General features: G+C 38.0%; 1 protein-coding gene across 1 annotated transcript in view; it reads left to right on the top strand.

The window, feature by feature from the left end:
- Positions 1-19995, top strand: part of SNAP91 (synaptosome associated protein 91) — a 70992-nt gene that overhangs the window by 26403 nt on the left and 24594 nt on the right. The window contains 8 exon segments of the mRNA XM_050709551.1: positions 95-206; positions 1682-1788; positions 3087-3128; positions 6586-6656; positions 8067-8094; positions 9871-9980; positions 11423-11523; positions 16694-16864. Of these exon segments, the coding sequence (XP_050565508.1) occupies positions 95-206; positions 1682-1788; positions 3087-3128; positions 6586-6656; positions 8067-8094; positions 9871-9980; positions 11423-11523; positions 16694-16864 (742 nt within the window).

Below are 19995 nucleotides of genomic sequence, written 5' to 3'. Positions count from 1 at the left end.
TTCCATCAATAACAGCACCAGATATCTGGTATAAAGTAAAACTGCTGATTGCATTCAATAAATTTGTTGTAACTAATTGGTATTTTATTTGTAGGTTCATCCAAATGAATTGACAAATGGTGTCATAAATGCTGCATTCATGCTTCTGTTTAAAGATCTTATCAAACTTTTTGCTTGCTACAATGATGGGGTTATTAACTTATTAGGTAAGTAAACAGTGTCTATATTTCACATACCATGAGCAAGTGAAAAGGGAGTTTCAGATCTGCTTCACTTTTTTCTTTTTTTTTTTTTCTTCTTCTTCTTTGTGGTGTGTATGTGTAACTTTCATTTCAACAATACATTATTCTTGACTATTCTATTCTGAAGTGAGAAGTGAGAGAAGACTTTAAGCCATAACCTCATACACTAGTGTTCATCTGAGACTGGATTTTCATATGTTCTTAAAATTGTATGGTTTAAAGACACTGATCACTAAGCACTGTGCTTAAAGAAACATACAGTGCTGTGTGAACCTGCATAATATGTCCAACAAGGTTAGCAAAGCAGCTTTTGCTATTTGATTTCTTTAAAAATGTCCAGATTCATCTTTCTGTTAAATATGCTATGTAGTAGTCTTATATGAAGTAATATGCTCCTGAATTACGTTACTGATCTATCTGAAAGGATGATGGTCAAAGCTGGGTCTTACCTCAGAAACTTACTTGTAGTCAACCTGAAAAGCCTGTGCAAGGCTGCAAGCATGTTCTGAAGCACAGAAAACTAGGTGTGATCAATAACATAACACGACTTAAGCAGTCTCCGCAGGTGGCTTTGTTATGAATCCCCAAACCAGGAGTTGCCTTATACTGCAGAAAATAGAACTGACCTTGTAGAAAATAAGGTTCAACTACTAAAACCTTTGAGCACTTCAGCTGGTCTATAAAGATAGAAACTCAGATTACTTGGCCATCATGACTGTCCTAAAAGTCTGGCTGCAACTAGAAAAGGAGGAAAATGAGACTGTTACAAAGACTGAAAAGGCAAGCAGATGTTCCTGAAGCTCAAATGCTGGTCTTGTATCCTTGTAGTGTTATTTCATAATGATGCTTCATAAAAGTAAGTCCCGGGTATTTTAACTGAAACTATAAGCATGGAAAGCCGATGGAGCAGATGCAAATGTGTTGGGCATAACAATTGAATTGAGATTTCAGTGTCTACTGCTACTTAAAGTGTATGTTCAGGTTGAAATATGTGGCAGTTGTGCTTGTTAACAGACACTAACCAACTTAAGGGAATTACTTGAGTGGGAGAATGTATTGTTCTATGGTGGAATGAAGACAACTTGGGAGAGGAAATATATTAATATATGTTTAAGTATCTTTAAATACTTTGAATTTTAAGGTTGGTAGCTACTTTGTCTATTTATTATTTGTCTTTAAAAACCTGGTTTATATCTCACACAACGTTGTGGCTGCTTGAGGTGCAGTTTTCCAATCTATATAATTCTTAGGCTTCCCAGTAGGTCCAACTTCTGAATTCTACTAAGGACTAGGAACACCACTAGATCAGTGTCCAGGTAGAGAAATGTTAATAGAGTGCAATATTCTTGAAATATGATTTTCCTGAAAACTAGAGTTGCTGATGAATACAGACCTAATGTAAGATACCTTAACTGAAATTTGCCAAATTATTTCTCTAGAGAAATTTTTTGAAATGAAAAAGGGACAATGTAAAGATGCTCTTGAAATCTACAAACGATTTCTTACTCGAATGACCAGAGTATCAGAGTTTCTTAAAGTTGCAGAGGTAAGTGACTTCCAGTCTTCTGGAGTCTGACACTTAAGTATTTTGTGAATATTTTAGCATCAATATAAAATATTAATTGCACTTGTTAAGCAACTGACTCACTGTACATAAATGTGAGGCAGCATAGAAATTCTTGGATCTGCTTATTCAGCTCTTCTTGAACTAGTAAGCCCTGTGTAGGCTTTCCATATGTCTCTAATGTGCAGCCAGCCTCAACTTTCCTGGTAATGTAATGGATGACATGACTGCAACCACAGCAGTATTTCATGGAAGTGCATAATCTATGTTTCTAGGGCAGGGTTGAACATAAGAATAAGCATAAAAATTTTATAAGTCTCCTTGTTAAGCCTTTGCAGCCAACTATAAGTTACTGCAATGTGAAAATTTCCTGATTTTCATTCTAGTTATCATTCTCTTCTGTGGATAATACAAATATTACATGGTTAGTTAACTCTTTTGCTGGGTTCTTATTTGTGGTAGTTGGCTCCTTGGCATAAGATGCACATTTTCCTTGTTTCATGCTTCACTATAAAGGGCAGCAGTAATGAGTTGAATAAAATATTTGTTTCTTTGCTAGTTTATTTAATTATTTATGAAGGAGCCTGCTAGACTACTGAGTGGCATGTAATGCCTGATGTGAATGTTGAGGGAGTGGTAGCATGAAGACTTCAGATCTTTGAGAAGTACTTCAAGCACCTGTAGGTCAGCTTTACAGGACGGGGATTATATTGCCTGTACTTCAGGATTAGTAGCTGCAGTGGAGCTTGCTCTTCTGCAAAAGCTAAACCAACAGGCACTTTGGAAAGCCATATGTAATCAACAGGACAACTAACAAGAGACAGCAGACTGACACCTCATCTTGCTTTGAAACACTAGGAGAAAAGGGTAGAAAAACAACATTAACATTTTGCAAGCGGTGTCTTCTAGGACCTTCTCATTGGATGAATTTCAGAGGAAAACTTTGTTAGGATAGTCAGTATCTTTTGAGTAATACATGTTTGGCAGTTCACTGCTGCTGCCCTCTGAGACAAGAATACATGTCCAGAAAGCCCTGCCTGATTTGCAGTAGGGAGTATGAACTTTACCAAGGTGGAAGAGAGAGACTGCTGCAAGTTGTTGAAGGTAATGGAATAGCTACTGGAAAGATGTGGGCATCTGCACATGCTAACTTTGTAGTCTTTTTCTAAAGACAAAACACATTATAGGTTGATGAGTGCGCCACTGTTGTAGTCAAAATTAATGCCTGCTGCCATGGAACAATGTGCTTACATTTTACCTCCTTTCTTAAAAATCCACAGCAAGTTGGAATTGACAAAGGTGATATCCCTGATCTTACACAGGTGAGCCTCAAGCCTCTCTTGTAGTCTTTTTGGATCTGTGTAATAAATGTTTAGTAATTAATAAGTATACCAGGAGTCTAAATGTTTGTAGAAAATCACGCCACAAAATGTTTTAAAGCCCTCCCAATTTGTAAATAAGACAAGAACTGCCAGAAGCTCTTTATGAAGACCGATATAACTAGATTAATATCTTTCATGATGGCTTCCAGCCTGCAGCTGGAGGGTGAACTGTGTTGCTCTTTCCTTGCTAAAGGACAGACTCTCACTGCCTGTAGAGCAATTTAGTCTTTGACAGCAGACTGCATAGAGATTATGTTGTGACTTGTATCATAATCTCACCCTGACACTATCTTGGACCAGAGATGAAATTCAGAGCAATGGTAGCACTCCTGTGTTGGTCTAGGTACAGTAAACTGTAAGCTTAAATGCAGAAGCCATGATTTGATTGCTGAACTGTGTCAGTATGTAACAAAACTTGAACACCAAAATTCACCAGTGCTGCTGTTGCTTAAAATCTATTGTGCTGGCACATTTACAAAATCCTTTGCAAACGGGCTTGAGTGCCTGGCTCTGTGTTTAATATGAAAAGGATATTTACTTGGAGGAGAGAATTCATACAGAAGACTTTGGACTTGTGGCAGTTTCAATACCAATAAAATAGGAACAGAAGAGCAACCCAAAGCAGTTGGAGCAGAAGAGCAACCCAAAGCAGTTTAGCAGTTGTAAATCTTAAGTGATAATAACCTATGACTATGAAGTTTTTGTAAAGCCTCTTGAAAACCTGGTATAAATCAGCATCAGAGTGTTGGTTCTCTTGGTTAGAAGAGCCAGATAATAAGTCTGAAACTCAGATGTGATGTGAAGATGGAGGCTGTTAATGTTTATAGCCCTGTAGCATCTGAAATCCATAAATTCTGCTCACACTTTTCGGCTGAGGAAACAGAATTGTAGTAGTGTATGGAATACCATACTCTGTTCTGAAGTAACTGAAGTAGGATGTTCAGCCAACTTGGTACCTAATGGGTTCTCTTGGAAAAGACCTCTAAGATCATCTAGTCCAACCTCAACTCAACCGCCACTCGTGATCTTTGATAGCAAACCTAAATCTCAAATAGTCCAGCATAACTGTTCTCCCACAGGCTGCTGTTTGGGACCCACTTGCTGAAGCTAATATGCAACATTCTCTAGATTGTGAACAAGATCTAGGCAGTGTATTTCAGTGAGAAATAAAGATGAATTTCAACTAACATCTAATATATAATTATATGTAATAATAATTTCAGGTAACAAAGCTAAAATATCAGTGGTATACCTAAATTCCTAATACAAACAATAGAACTCAAAGTCAGTATTATTCAACTCAATAGTCAGTACTCAATAGTCAGAACTCAATAGTCAGTATTATTCCACAAGAAGCTGTCTGTGTTGACATTTGATGTGTGTGCATCTATTTAAATCCAAGCAAGCAGTCACAGTACTGAAATAGAAGTTGATAGCTGTCGTCTTTGAACTTTCTGGTTTGGCTGCAAGGTTTTGGAAGCTGAGGAGGCATCTTGGCAGCTAGGGAGATTGGCTCATTTACAGTTATTAGCAAATCTTAAAGCATGTCAGTCTTCCCCCAAATAGCTAGTGGAGAACCCATATCTATGGTTCCCCCATGATGCAGAGCAATAGATTAATCTAACAGAAGCAGTATCTAGAAGAAATTAAGCAATGTTCACAGTCACAAATTGGATACTAGATGATATTTAATTTCCAAAGTGTTGCATCTGGTTAGAAATTTTCTAAAGCTGCTTCTGTGAATTCTGCTTCCCAGATGAGTTTCATGTTTTCTTGTTGTGTTTTCAGAAACCTGTGAATAATGCATTTGAAGGATAATTAAATTGTGTAGAGCTGCAGTTCATTAGAGGAAATAATTGTGGGATTTTTTTTTTTAATTTTTTGAAATACAGCTTTCTGTTTACATGCTTACCTAGACACAACTTCTTTCTTATGCTGTAGCCTTTTTGAATACATGGAAGTCTGAATCTGTTCTTCAGCGAAGGAGACACTTATTACTAAGTATTCTTCAGCAGCAAGAAAAAAATGAACAAAGTCATTTGTTTTTAGCCAAAATCTTTCTTGTGCTTACACTATTTAAAAATGAATAAACATGCTTATGAAATAGCAGTAACGGTTAATATGTTTCTGCTTTGTGTATGTACATGGGACATATTTAAATTCAAGCCATCAGTTAAGGATCTTTTGAGCACTTAACACATGCAGGAATTTTACCTTACTGCTCAGTTTAATGTCAAAATTAATATGCAGATGCAATAAGTACACATAGCTGTGCATTACTACTAGCAGGTACTAAGCATACTGAAGACAGAAAACTGTTTTTAGGGTAATGTACATATGGGCAGTGGAAAGTCTGTTTTCAAGCATGGCAAACTAACTTTTTTTGATGCATGTATATATACTGAAATTAAAGACAGCATTTATGAAAAACACCATAGGTATTGCTGTCAGGAATTCTGGTTGATCTGAAAGACACTGGTAAAGAGAAATCCCCTTTTAAAGACTGTACAAATAATGAAACGGTAACCCTGATGAGATACCTTACTATTACATGCTACTGTATCTCTCAAGGGTTTCCTCCTTGCTTGTTGATCTTGTAGGATTCTACTTATCTGGACACTATTTTTATACTGAAGTAGCTAAGCACACTGTCATTTGTATTTGACTACTTTTCTTAACTACCACTGTAACAGCAAGTGCATGCCTGGGGGTATTGCCAACAAAAGGTTGCTTAAAATTAAACCTAAGATTAGAAAGGCTTGAAAAAGCTTATGTTTGTAAATATCTAAAATGGTAATCTTTCTGAATTTTGAATTACCTGTTGAGCTTAGTAACTTCTGCATAGTTTTGAGAAGACTTAGCTAAAAGGTGGAATTGTGATTTTGGGGAGTCTTGAATCAAAGGTAACTGCTTTCATGGGCATTGGAACAGACTTTTAGTTAGCTTTGATTAGATATACAAATATTATGCAACCCTTTGGTCATAAATTACATATTGTAGATCTGGCTAAAAGTAGAACTAAAAAGATGACCTTGGACCTTGAATCTTGAAAAAGATGACCTTGAATTACTATTAAAATTGACTCTTTGGATGCCTATGCTGTTGTCAATGTCTAAAACTGACTCAAAGCATGATGAACACATCCTGGGTGTAAGTTTCAGGCTCTGTTTAGTAGAGGTAAATGTTCTCTCTCTGCAAATTTGAACACAGTATTATCTTTCAAAAGCTCTCTTTGCCTGAATACTTCTAGCATGGAAATACATTATTTTCAGTGTTGCAAATAAGGTAACAGCATGAGTGTGCACATGGTGGATTTAAGGAACTTTTGTGCTAGGTTTCTAGCACTGTTAGGTCAATTTAACATGTTTAGAAATTTATCTTTCTCTTTGCTTTCAAGGCTCCTAGCAGTCTTATGGAGACCCTTGAGCAACACCTAAACTCCCTGGAAGGAAAAAAACCTGGCAACAAGTAGGTATATGTTTTGAGAAGGGCAGCAAGGCAAAACAGTATAAATTAGAGACTAGATGATATTTAGGTTTGCCTCCCCCAATCTCTTTTAGTCACTTAGTTGGAAAAAAAACCTGTGGTGACTATGCTTTTCCTTTCCCTTGCAAAATTATCTTAATAGCAACTATTTATCTTACTGGGGTGTGGGAGAGACACTGAACAAGCGGACACTTTCCTAACAAAGTAAAATTAACTATGGAGCAGTCCTGGAAAGAACTATTTTTCCCTACTGCTAAGGCTTTTATTGTCAAAAATGATTTGTTTTCTAATGGCTTTGCATCTTCTTACTAGATACTTGTCATGGCTAACTCTAGGAAGGATTAAGCTAAAATTGTGTTTTCTCTTTTGCTGTTGCTTCCCTTGCAATTTAGTGAAGGGTAAGTACATATGTTTACATATCACTTGCATGCAGATGTGGTTATGGTTCTGTTTGGTATGTTTGTTTGTTTTTTAAGATGTCTTGAACAATTAGAAACAGATATCTTCTTTAAATTGTACCTAAACTGTTGCTTGATTTTGTACGTAGCTACTATGTTACTTGTAGTCACTTCTGTCTCAACTCCAGATCTTCTAATCAGTTCTACAGCTCCTAGGATTTACTCAATTGATTTAACCTATTAGGATGGATGCTAGTTCAGTACTGGTTCAGGTTCAACTCCTCTTTTCATTATCAGTGTCATTGTAATTTTTCATCTCTTAGATCAAAGCAGCTCTAAAAATAAGTAGCAGTATTTTCATACCCCATAATAATGAAAGTAAACAAATGCACTGACATATGTTCTAACTTATGATTAAGGCTGTATAGATTAACATTGGTGTGATTTTTCTTTCATGTGGGAGAATCTTCAGCTTGGGACTTCACAACTAATTTTTTCCATACTTTTAAATATCATTTTAAAGTGACCCTGACTTTCTTTAAAAGAATGGTAGACTTTGGAAATTGGCTTATACGTTCTCAGAAGACTAGTATTAGATAACTGCTTTCATATTGGTCTTACTTTGCTACCCTTGTAGGATTTTATAATATGGCTGTGTTTTGCCCCAAGAATTATTTCCTGCTGGCTTCTGTATGCCCTAAAGCAAGACATTTGCATGCATCTTTGCCTTTCCTCCATTCTGTAGAGCTTATTTAAAAGGCAGAATAATCCTGTGATACTAATTAGCTAAAATGATTAATTTATGCTTTGAAGTAACAATTTGCATTACGTCTCTAAAGTGACACATAGAAGTTTGAAAAAGGGGAGGGTGTGCAGTTGTAGAGATCGAGATAGCTGTGATGTTTCATTTTTGGTCTTTTTGCATGTGTTGTGATGACCAGAAACATAGTTTCCAGAAATGTACTTATCACAAAACCCTCATTTTTTCCCCTAGATCTGGGGCTCCTTCACCTCTGAGCAAGGTAAATACTGCCTTACTAAATAGTTGCTGTACTAAATAGTGCTATACTAAATAGTTGCTGTACTAGTTAATTCTTGTTCAGGTGATATGCTTAATTCTTATTCAGGTGATATGCTTTAGAACATAAAGGCATAATGAATTAAGTTTCCATCTCCTGATTTATTTTTTAGACTGTGCCACCTAGGCCTTACCTGAACGACAAAGTTGCATCTTAAAATGGCCTTGTAAATAAAGCTTTATAAAAACACTTTGCTGATTTGAAGTGCCATACTGCTTATACCAGTGCAGGATGCTAAGCAGCTTTACCAGGAATTGATGGTCATGCTTTGAGAAAGCATAAGACACTCGTATCTTTGTCTCAATATCTTTTTTAATCTTCCTGTCAGTGAGACAGTTGCTATGTACTCTTTCTTCTCCAGATTCTTCACTCCATTTCCAGCTTTTTATTTGAAAATGCTGACTCTTTTTCTTCCTAAACATGAATATAGTTTTAAACTTTAATCTGATATACCTAGTTTCAGAATTGACCTTCATTAGTGAGAGTGCTCACCTTAATCTATATCAAGAGTTGCCAGTGAAAACAGCTTGGTTAGAGTGTCAAATAAACTAATGATCTTTATGATGTTAGTATTACTGGTTCCTGCTGTACCTGAAACATTATCACACCATAGCTCTATGGTTAGTAACAAGTGTCGTACAGGAAGAACTGAATGAAGACTTCTGAATCTGAGGGAGAGTGTTCAATACTTGATTCTACAGAAAGCTCTAACATTTCTTTCCAAAAAGCCCATAGTTGTTTTTTAAAAATACTTTTATTCTAACACTGTAGCAGTTAGCAAGAACTACATAATGACTCAGGAAGTGTTCTTACAACTTTAGGTGAAGCCCTTCTCGCCCATTTATGTGAAGAATTTGGACCAATCTAGTCTCAGACTTTAGTAAAGTCTTGAGGAGAGTCTAGAATCATAGAATCACAGAACAGTTTGGGTTGGAAGGGACCTTAAAGCTCATCCAGTTCCACCCTCCCTGCCATGGGCAGGGACACCTTACACTAGACCAGGTTGCTCAAAGCCTCATCCAGCCTGGCCTTGAACACTTCCAGGGATGGGGCAGCATACAATTGCTGAGGAGCATATAATTGTCTTGGAACTTACTGAGAAGCCTTTGATACATAGGCACTGTTAGATGTCCTGGTTAGGATTTGAAAAGGCAGGTAATGCAACCCCAGAGCACGAGTCTGAGTTAGTTACATAGACACTGAGCAAGTACAGAACCAAAGAGACTAAAGCTAATGTGAGGCTTGCTGCTGGTGTCCCTACATGCACTCAGAGCACCTGCAGTAGGCATTTCTTCTCGAGCCAGGCATCTTAAGGAGGAGTCCCCTTGCAGTTCCTCAACTCAGCCACCATTCTGGGGAGGTCTTGCTTTGCTCCCCTTAGAACAAGGAAAGATTTCCACTGGGAAGAGATGGGTAAGACCTGTGTGTGGTTAGGTAGAGAGGAACCGGAAGGGCTGTTTTATGTTGGTATAGGCATGTATCCCATGACCATACAACATACCTGTGACTTCTAGTGAGGAAATAAAATATTCAGGTTTTGTGAATTGCTAGCCCTATGAAAATGTAGCCCCGTCTTCCTTAAATTCTCTTAAAAAGAAGAACAACTCACAATGAAAGGACTGATATGTAAACTGGACTTTTTAAGTATGTGAATCTGTGCTTAAGTTGTTTGTGGGAAAATGCTGGTATATTGAATGTGTGTTTAAAATATTTCTCCAGTCTTCTCCAGCCACAACTGTTACATCTCCCAATTCTACTCCAGCAAAAAGTATCGATACATCTCCTCCAGTTGATCTTTTTGCAACTTCATCTACAGCTGCTCCAGTCAGGTAAATAGAAAAGGATACTTGAGTTACTGCACTTGATGTAGATGCCAAAGTCACACTTGTAACTGGAGACTTGCCTGCAAGATTTTGCTTACTTTACAGGTAGTGTACAATGATATTGAATGTGGTACATAATTCTACCAGTCTAGGTCACAAATGAGCTCAAACAAACAAAAGCAAAATAAACAAAAATCACACAGAGTTTGTGTCTACTCTGATTTGCTTTCAGTGTAGCAGTGACATTGTATGATTCTCAATATAACAACATAAACTTGCAATCAAATAAACTGAAGTAATATACAAATCCAAAGAAGTCTTTGACCTTCAGTACTGTTTCTAAAATTGCTGAATTAAGATCATTTTTCTTTCTGTTCAAATTAGTTAATGAAGAACATGAAATGAATTTTGGGAGGCTGAAATCAGAAATCGACATTCAAGTTTGGTCAAAGAGAAATTCTGACCCATACGTTCAAGTCAAGTTTGTTCAAGTCAGAACAAACCACTATTGTTCATTGTAATGAGCAGAAAAGAAAGAATTCTAAACATGTAAAAGTTGTAAGCCTGAACCAAAAGTATGAAGATGTGACTAACTTGATTTAAATGTCAAGATGAAATGCTTCATTGAGGAAAGAGCTTCTACAGTTTATTATTTAAACGTTCTAACTAAACAGACCTTGTTTCCTAAGGAAATATCCAGCTGGCTTAAGCCACCAAAGTCTTACAAATTCCATTCTACCTGATGTCTATTTCTTGCCTGGAAATGCAGGTTTCTTGTTTTCTGACATGGCATGGTGAAGTATTGAAGTAGAATGGAGCTATTTTCAGTTGCAGCAGTTACTTTCCCTGTAGAATCATAGAATCATTAAGGTTGGAAAAGACCTCTAAGATCATCTAGTCCAGCTGTTCACCTACCACCAATATTGCCGACTAAACCATGTCCCTAAATACCACATCTACTCTTTCCTTAAACACCTCCAGGGATGGTGACTCCATCACTACCCTGGGCAACCTGTTCCAATGCCTAACCACTCTTTCTGAGAAGAAATTTTTCCTAATATCCAATCTAAAATCTCTGTACTTAGGGAACACCTGGGATTTTGTGAGCATGGTTTTCTGGTGGTGTGTTTGTTTTCTAGGATTGTCACAGTTTAGTGGTATCTAATAAATCAGTTAAAATGTCATTATCAAGTAATGTAAATAAGTTACGATCCCATCCGAAGATGTAATGTGTTCTTTGGCACTTATTGTAGTGCACATGTTCATGGCCACTGCTCTGATGCAGTGAAAAAAAAACATAAAATATATCTCTTAATGGTTCTGTTAGTCATCCAATCTAAGAATGGTTTTATCCAATCTAATTCCTAAAATCTAGTCATGATTTTTTTTTAAACTCGATGGAATAGAAAAATTATGCCAATATTTAATCTCTCTTCCTTTTTTGGCAGCTCTTCCAAACCATCCAGTGATCTTCTGGATCTTCAGCCAGATTTTGCGGCTGCTGGGCAAGCGGCTCCAGCAGCCCCTGCTGGAGCAACTTCATGGGGAGGTAGAGAAAACTGGCTATCAGCATCTCTTCTTGCTATCTCCCTTTTCTTGCTTGGCTGGCTGAACTGAAACCTATCCCTTTCTGTACTAGCACAGGATGTTCCCAGCTCACTCTCTGGGTTCTGTTGACCTGACAGGCAGGCATTCCTTCGCAGAACAGGACTACTCCTTTTTCTGGGGATATGCATAATAGTATAAGCTGCTTATGAAGACCTGACTGCAAAGCTGGGGGGAGGGCAGGATTATGAAGCTAAACGTGAGCAGGAAGGGAATGGCTGAAGGTGAACAGGTAGGGTAGACACTTTAAAATAGTTGGGGAAGTAGAATTAGAACTGTTCACGTGCCTATTGGCAAGGTGTGGGCAGACATCAGCTCTTCCATTCATAAAGCAAAGCCCACCAGTAGGGGAAGGACCAAAAATATCTTTTAGAGCAAAAATGTGTCTAACAGGCTGTGCATGCCAACGGTGGTAAATGATTCTGCTGCAAGTGCAGTTACCTCTGACATCCCTTAACACAGACATCCCTTAACAACTGAAAAACTTCATTTTCTGTTTACAGCTATAATATGAAAATAGAAATAGAGGTCTAATTGTCTTCAAATAGGAACCAGTTTTCTGGAATCTAAACTCTCTAAATCTAAACTGTGTGCAGAGCACACAGAACTGTGTCTGTTCCAGACAACATTACCAGCCCAGCTGATGATCTGAAGAGGACCACAATAAATGTAGGCAATGTTCACTCCTCTCCTGTGAGGACAAGGAATTAGGCCAATAGATGATGATTTAAGTAGCATAGTTGTAAACCCACTGTGGTGCAGCCTTAGATCGTCTCTTGCGTGGCAGCTTAATGAACTCATTAGCCTTCTTACAGTAGGAATGCTACACTGAGTCATGCTGACTCCATTATGAATGCTAATGCTGGGTACTAGTGACTTCTGCATACCCTGTTTCTGTTTTCATCTTTAGCTCATTAAAAATGACATTGTCTCTCAGCCACCTCATTATGAAAGTGTAGTGATGGTTGTCATGTAGACCGTGCTTTGCATATTCATATTTAATCTGTTGATTTTTTTTTTCTCAGAAGTGTCAGTTTTATTTACTGAAATGTAATCTTATACAGAAAACAAGACCACAGGGTCATCTCTCCTAGGAAGTCTGGGACTAATTATTCCATGATTTTTGGTAGCATCCTACTTATTTTCTCTGTAGTTACGCCTTAGCAGCTGGTAGTTACCATTGCTGTCCTTCTCTGACATCCCCAAGTATGGGAACACAAGCTTTTCTGAGCCATTTCAGAAGAACTCAGGCTTCTTGGCTAACTTTTTTTTTTCCTTTTTTTTTTCCCACTTCCAAGCAGTTGCTCATTCATGCAGAATAAGTAGCCATTAACATTTTAAAATATTGATTCATATTGCAATTGAAAGCTGACAATTTGTTTTGTGTTTTTGGACAAAACACCTAGACTTTGGAGATTAGATATATTTAGAAGAGGTGTTGTATGCGTATTCTATTGAACTACTGAAAACTTTAAAAAATTGCTCAGTAATACATCTAGTCCTCTTATTACAGAACAGAAAAGGACAGCGAATTTTTTTTCCTTTGGCCAGGATTATTACTAACCTCATCAAGTATACTTCAGACTTATCTTTCAGCATTTTGGTTACTTAGTAAGCTTCAAGTCTGTCTGCTTTGCTGATGGCAGGAGTCCAGTTATGGATGACCTGTTACCACACTGGAATCTTACTTTAAAAAAAAAAAAAAAACTTTCTAAATAATTGCCAAAGACCATGTCAGACATGAATAAACTGAGATTTGGAATTGATTTGTTGTGAAAATACTGAAACTTCCATTCATGTTTTATTTAATAATGAGGAAACCTTTGAGCCTAAGAGGTTTTATTTATTCATTTATTAAAAGTGGTACACTCTCATATGTATTACAGAACCTTCTAAGTAGTGCAGGTGAGGCCACATCTGGAATACTGTGTCCAGTTCTGAGCTCTTGCAGTCAAGGGAGACTCTTGGGAAACTGTGGAGGGTCTTGGTAGGGGGCTACCAGGACTCCAGAGATGTAAAGCAAAGATTTTTTCCTCTTCACAGAGAAGAGAGGTTGAGGGAGCTGGGCCTCTGTGGTCCAGCAAAGAGGAGGTTAAAGAGGATTTATGACAGTGGCCTACAACTACTTGAAGGGAACTTGCAAAGTGGAGCCAAAGTTTTCTTGGCAATGATAACTGATTATAGTGAGGGGTAACAGCAACAAATTGCAGTTTCAGAGCTGGTTGGTTGGTTGATTCTTCCTTCCTCTGAGCAGGAGTTTGGACTAGGCGACCTCATGTCCACTTCCATGCAGGACTTTTGTGAGGAAGTGTAACAGTAGGTTCCTTGGTACCTGAGCTTCTTCCTCATCTGCAAAACTGTTCACACACAGCAAGCTAATGTGGGAACTTGTGAGAAAGTAGTAGTAAGAGGAGGAAGCTAGAAAAATCACTGTAGTTCAGAATAGCTAGGAGGATGCAAATATGAAATATTTCAAGAGGCAGCATCAAACCGGCACTTTGAATGTCACATAAGCCTCAGGAATTCAGGTTGTCCCTAACAAACAATCCTTTCTCAATCTTAGTTTCAGTGTAGGTTCATATTTACTGGTATATACAGTACACTGTATGTTCCATGTGTATGCCCTGTATATTTCTGAGTACAACACGAGTTGTCTAGCAAATAAGCTGTAACTTGTGAAACCTACACTTCTGTGGTAACAGTAGAAGATCAAGGTAGGGTAATAAGCTGCTTGCAGCATACTGCAAGGTAAGCATTTGGCAGACAGGTTAGTATTACAGAATTCAACCTGCTGTACTTTTTGTACCCTTGCAAGATGTCTCTCAGATATAAAAGCAAATTGACTTGAACTACTCTGAACTACCTTGCAGTTTACCTTAGAACATCGATTTGATAGCAGTATTCTTACTTTAATATTAACTATACAATAAAACATTGGTTTTAGTTCTTCCCATGTTAAGAGTAACTACACGCTGCTGTGCTGGATAATTGTAATTTCACTTCATTATGATCTATAACATAACGGGGTAACAAAAATATGTTGAAGAGTAAGCTACTAAAAGGTAGAAGTTTGCCAACAGCTGTTTATTTCAAGTCTAGCTGTGTGCAGTAATGAGATACCAGAGTGCTGTTGCATTTTTAATATATTGTTGCACTCTTAGAATGGTATTTTGATGTAGCTTACCTTGTGAAGTGAGTCTCAAGTATAGCTTTCCCAAGGAACCAATTACTAAAATGCATGCATGTAGTTTCTTGGTCCCTTTTTAACAAGTACTGTAAAATAAAGACAAACTTAGGAAGATTAACCTCTGCTTGCTAAAAGCATTTTGCTTCCTACATAAACATCTCGACCGTGTGCTGGCTGTTCGGTATGGATCAGACGAACCCATGACTCTGTTACATGTATAGTGAATCTAGGAGCAATACTGAGCTACTAGTTAGTAAACAGGGACAAACTGCAGAGTTTTCTCACATTTTCACAGCATGTAGGGTTTTCTTGGTTGTTTTTATGTGTGTGTGTGTGTGTGTTCTGGTTTTGGTTTTGTTTTATAGGCAAAGCTTCCTCTGCTTGTTGTTGGGCTCAATAATCTGACTGGTCTTAGAGGACTCTAAATTGTAGAAAAGTCTATTACCAAAGATGCTCATAGGCTTCTGTAAAGTTGAGTAAGGAACCAAAGTTGGGACACAGCTAGCCTGCTTATGCTGTCAGTCACTCATAGTCCTCATAGCAAGTGTTAATAAGGGTGGTTGTTTCTGCGTAATATGCTTGCTCCATCGCAAATGTAGGAAAAACTTTCAAAGAGTAGCTGCTCTTCTATACTATGACTTTTTTTTTTTTTCCCACAAGTCAGTCAAGTACAAGAACCTCAACCTGCCTGCCTTTCAGAATACATATACTTTTGGGCAGTAGGGATACAATGATTTGTTTCCTGAAGTAACTTGACATTGTATTTGCCAACTGTTACCTGTCCAAATGCAGTGGCCTTGGTGCCAGGTTTGTGAAGGGTTTGAGGGCTGATATGTGGGTCAAAACAGCTAATCTTGGCAAAACAATAAGCCAGATTTTATTTCTAATAGCTGTAACATTGACTTTGACCGCTACCTGATTCCTTTGATCCAGCAAATACTTGCAACTTAACAGAATTGTCTTGAGATTCTCTGGTATCTAAGTTTATTTTGCTAATAGCATAATAGTATTTTTTGTTTGTTTGTTTACTGATTTATATTGAATTCAATTACTTCTGGTGGTTTATTGTACCTATATGAGCACTGGGGTTCACTGGGCCTTGCTTTTCCCAAATAAACTTTTATTTGGTGAGAATCTTGAATCTGTGTTTAGTTAGGCCAGTGGGCTTGCATTTAAAATTGTCATTGCTCTTCTGGGATGTTAGCTACTTATAAACTTTAAAGTAGTCTGTCAACTTCTGGTGCTACTCTTGCACTGCTAAGCCAAATGCAAGTTTGAGGAGAGGAGAAGGGGAGAGAGAACTTGTATAGTGTTGAACTGAGCGCTCTAAAGAATTGGGTTTTCACTCTGCCCTGGCATAGTGAAACCTTCCTCCATAGATACCTTCCTGTCAGCTCTTATAGGTTACTACTTGGTTCACTCTGTTGCAGGGTAAAATACAGAAAATCAGCTGTAATGAAACAGTGAAAAATGCTACTTGTATGTGAATAACTTGGTAATTAGATATGAATTTATCAAACACATGGAATTTACGCACTAGTTCTGATATGAACAGAGATATTAAACAGAAAGAACTTTGTCATGTAACAATAATTTTGAAAAACTTTGGATGTTAGAAAATCAAGTGCATTTGTGAAACTATGTTTAAACTAGACATATCACTTAGAGAATAATCTTATGGCTAATGCACATCTTCAGTCTGGCAGTTCTACTAATTGGTTTGTTTCTTTATACTGCTGTCATTTTAATGGACAATCTATAGACCTCTTGGGAGAGGGTGAGTAGTATTTTTTATTTCTAAGACTTCTGAATGTTAAGACTCCTTATTTGGAGCTCTGACTTATTTTTTTGCAGTTGAGTGTTTGTGGTCTCTCTCCCTCATCCCCTTACTTTTCCTGTTTGATCTTCATTATGTGGTTGCATATAGATAATCTGGCTGCACTTTCCGGTGTTACCTCTGAGCCACAGATTTCAGATCCATTTGCCCCAGAGCCTAGTGCAACTACTGCTGCAACTACTGATACTACAACTACTTCAGCTGCTGCTACTACAACTACAACTATTACTGCTGCCACTGCTGAAGTGGATCTCTTTGGAGGTTAGTTTGGTTGCTCTAGTACTCTGCACCAATTCATAAGGTAGATGAACCAATATGAGTTCAGCTATTTGAAACAAGGCCTCTAATTTAACTCTGTCAGAGATTCATGTGTGTTGGCTACTAGATGGAACAGGAAATGTAAACTACCTTTAGGTTTCCTGTGATATTAGCTAATAGAGTCCTTTGCATATGCCCAGCTGTCTGGAAATGGAAAACTGTATACACTTATGACTAAGGTATCTTATGGTATACAGCTAAGAACATTAGTTTTCAGGTCTGTGCGGGGTTAAATAGGTATTTTTTCCACATTATTCAGTAACTATGATTTCTGGAAAAAATAGTTACTGCACTGCAGAAAATGGACATGGCAGCTTCCTGCATCTTTATTACATACCATGCTTGAGCTCTTATTTCATTAGGATTTTTCCTGTAAATGTAATACTGAACCAGCTGAATTTACTCTATTTCAGTACTCTTGAATCTTTGTTTTTATTTTGCATAACATAACAGTAAATTGAAGCAGTAATGAACTTGTACTAAATGCCAACTATAAGATTAATGTATAGGAAACTTTTTCCTTTGTTTTTGTTATGCTCTTTCAGTCTCTAATGTTAGCTGCTAAACTCAATTAAGAATAAGGACTACCCCACTCCCCCATACATTGTCAGCTTTCTTGTCTAATGGAGCAGGAGGTTTCTCAACAGCAAGTCAGAAATTACTGTTTCTTTTCAACATGGGACCAGCCCAGGTTGATGGAAAAATCTTCCAATTTACAAACTATTAACATATTTAAGATCACCCAACCACTCTGTATTTTTCTAGTTGTCTCTTCCTGTGAAGTGTACTTCCCATGGGACAGTGTATGTAAGAATTAGTAATAACTTACTTGGTATCAGAACTTCATTCCAGAAATTTACTGTATGTTCTCTGTGTGGGTGTGTTTACCTATTGCTTCTAGTGACAGGAGTGCTGGAGAGGTCTCATATACAAATCGTCTAACAACAAAGGTATTTCCTAAAGACTGGAAGTTCTTAGCTGAAAGTTTTGTTTAGGACTGGCATCAACGGATGTCTTCAAGATACATCCAGTAAAATTGCTGAGAAGCTGTGAGGAAGGAGTAGAACTCCTACACTGCTACTGAATCCCTTGTTTTAAAAGGATGGAAAAGACTCCAATGCCACAGAATCAGGCAGTTCAGAAGCAATTTTAACCCGGGCAGCAGTTCAGGACACCACTAAGAGCGAGAGAGGATCCGGCGTTGGTTACTTGCAGAAGTCAAGGCCTGTACTCATGAGCACCCACTCAGATACATAGTGTGTGGTGTGTACTTCTGTTGTTTAGACTTTGGGAGGTAAGCCAGTCTTAGATACTGCACTTTCAAATTGTATTGTTAGTTTAGAATAGATTTATATGACCTTAAAAAAATTAAACCGTAGTTAAATGGCTAGAAATAAGTGTAAATTTACAACTGGATTAGAATTCAGATTAAATGAATACTGACTCTTTCCTGGAACACTACAGGAAGAAATAAAATTTTTATTATTTACAATAGCATCAAATTTATAGATTTGGAAACTTCCAGTTCTCAAAGGAATATTTGAGTATGCTCAGCAGTGAATATTCTTATGCAGTACCTTCAAGACACCCACAGGACTGAACCTTTTAAAGTCATGGAGTCCATATTGAGCTTCCATTTCTCTACTCATGTTTTTTGTTTGTTTATTTGTTTGTTTTTCATCCCTGAAGGCTCCTGTGCTGTAAGTAATGGCCAATTCCTTGTTACTTTAAGACTATTAATCACAAGAAGTGGCACTTCTCGGGCAGACACTTTTGCTGTCTTGGGACATTCATTCTTAACCTTGATAAACAGGTATTTGACCTTCAAGGTCTGATAGAAGCTGGAGATGCAGTCGCCAGGTGATTTTAACTTTTTGTGGCTTGACAGTTTTTAATTGCTTTACATTGTTTCTTGGTGGTGAAGTGCAGTACAGGAAGGAACAAGAACAGTGATCTCAGGAGAAAGAGTATAAAGAGTCTGCAAGGAGTGACAAGGGAGGAAAAAGAAACTGAAAGCTACAGAAAAGAAGGCAGCAAAGAAGCTGGAAGTAGCAAAAGAGAAGACTGCAGGAATTAATGTTGACTGTTTTTGTCTTTCACATTATCACTGATGCTTTAGCTGGTAGGTAGCCTGTATGCTACCTGTGGCTGGACTTTGACTTTAGGAAGAACAGCAGTTCTACATTACATCTTCACCTAATATAGTCTTGGAAAGTAGATGAGAAATGCAGAATTAATCCAGCATAGCTTTTTGAAAAAGCCAGTCTGAACAATGGGAAAGCTTTCAGTTAACTTGTCCAATGTGAAGGATTCCCAGTCTAGAGGCAGTTTTCAAAGTGCAAGTGGAATCATTCCTGAGAGGGAGAAATCTAAAGATAGAAGAAATGTCTTGAAATGCCCTGTATCTCAATAGTAGAATTGAGACACAGTATTTTTGGACACCGTTGATGTGCTTCATCCATCTCTGCAATGTGTTGTATGTATCATGATGTGTTGTGTCCATCTCTGCATGGGGTGCCAGACTTTTACAGAAACATCTCTGCAGGTACAGCAGAATCTTTTGAAAGGCTACAAAGGTCTCAATAAGCATTAACTCTACAGCACATTTTGGGAGGCACATATCTAAAACCGTTTGTTTGAACTGTGCTTTGTAGTGCCACCTATTCAGATTGTGCTGCCATTCAGAGGGACCTCAACAAGCTGGAGGGATGGGCCAAGAGGAACCTCATGAAGTTCAACAAGGGCAAGTGCAGGGTCCTGCAGCTAGAGAGAAATAACCCCAAGCACCAGTACAGGCTGTGGCTGACCTGCTGGAGAGAAGCTCTGCAGAGAGGGACCTGGGAGTCCTGGTGGACATCAGTCTGACCACGAGTCAGCAATGTGCCCTTGTGGACAAGAAGGCCAACGGTATCCTGGGCTGCATTTGGAAGAGTGTTGCCAGCAGGTCAAGGGAGGTGATCCTGCACCTCTGCTCAGCCCTGGTGAGGCCACACCTGGAGTATTGTGTCCAGTTCTGGGCTCCCAATACAGGAGGAACATGGAGCTACTGGAGAGAATCCAGAGGAGGGCTACGA

Source organism: Cygnus atratus, chromosome 3 (genome assembly GCF_013377495.2).
Source record: "Cygnus atratus isolate AKBS03 ecotype Queensland, Australia chromosome 3, CAtr_DNAZoo_HiC_assembly, whole genome shotgun sequence".
Classification (NCBI taxonomy): domain Eukaryota; kingdom Metazoa; phylum Chordata; class Aves; order Anseriformes; family Anatidae; genus Cygnus; species Cygnus atratus.
The sequence above is the reverse complement of the archived record's forward strand: the minus strand, read 5'-3'. Positions and strand labels throughout refer to the sequence as shown.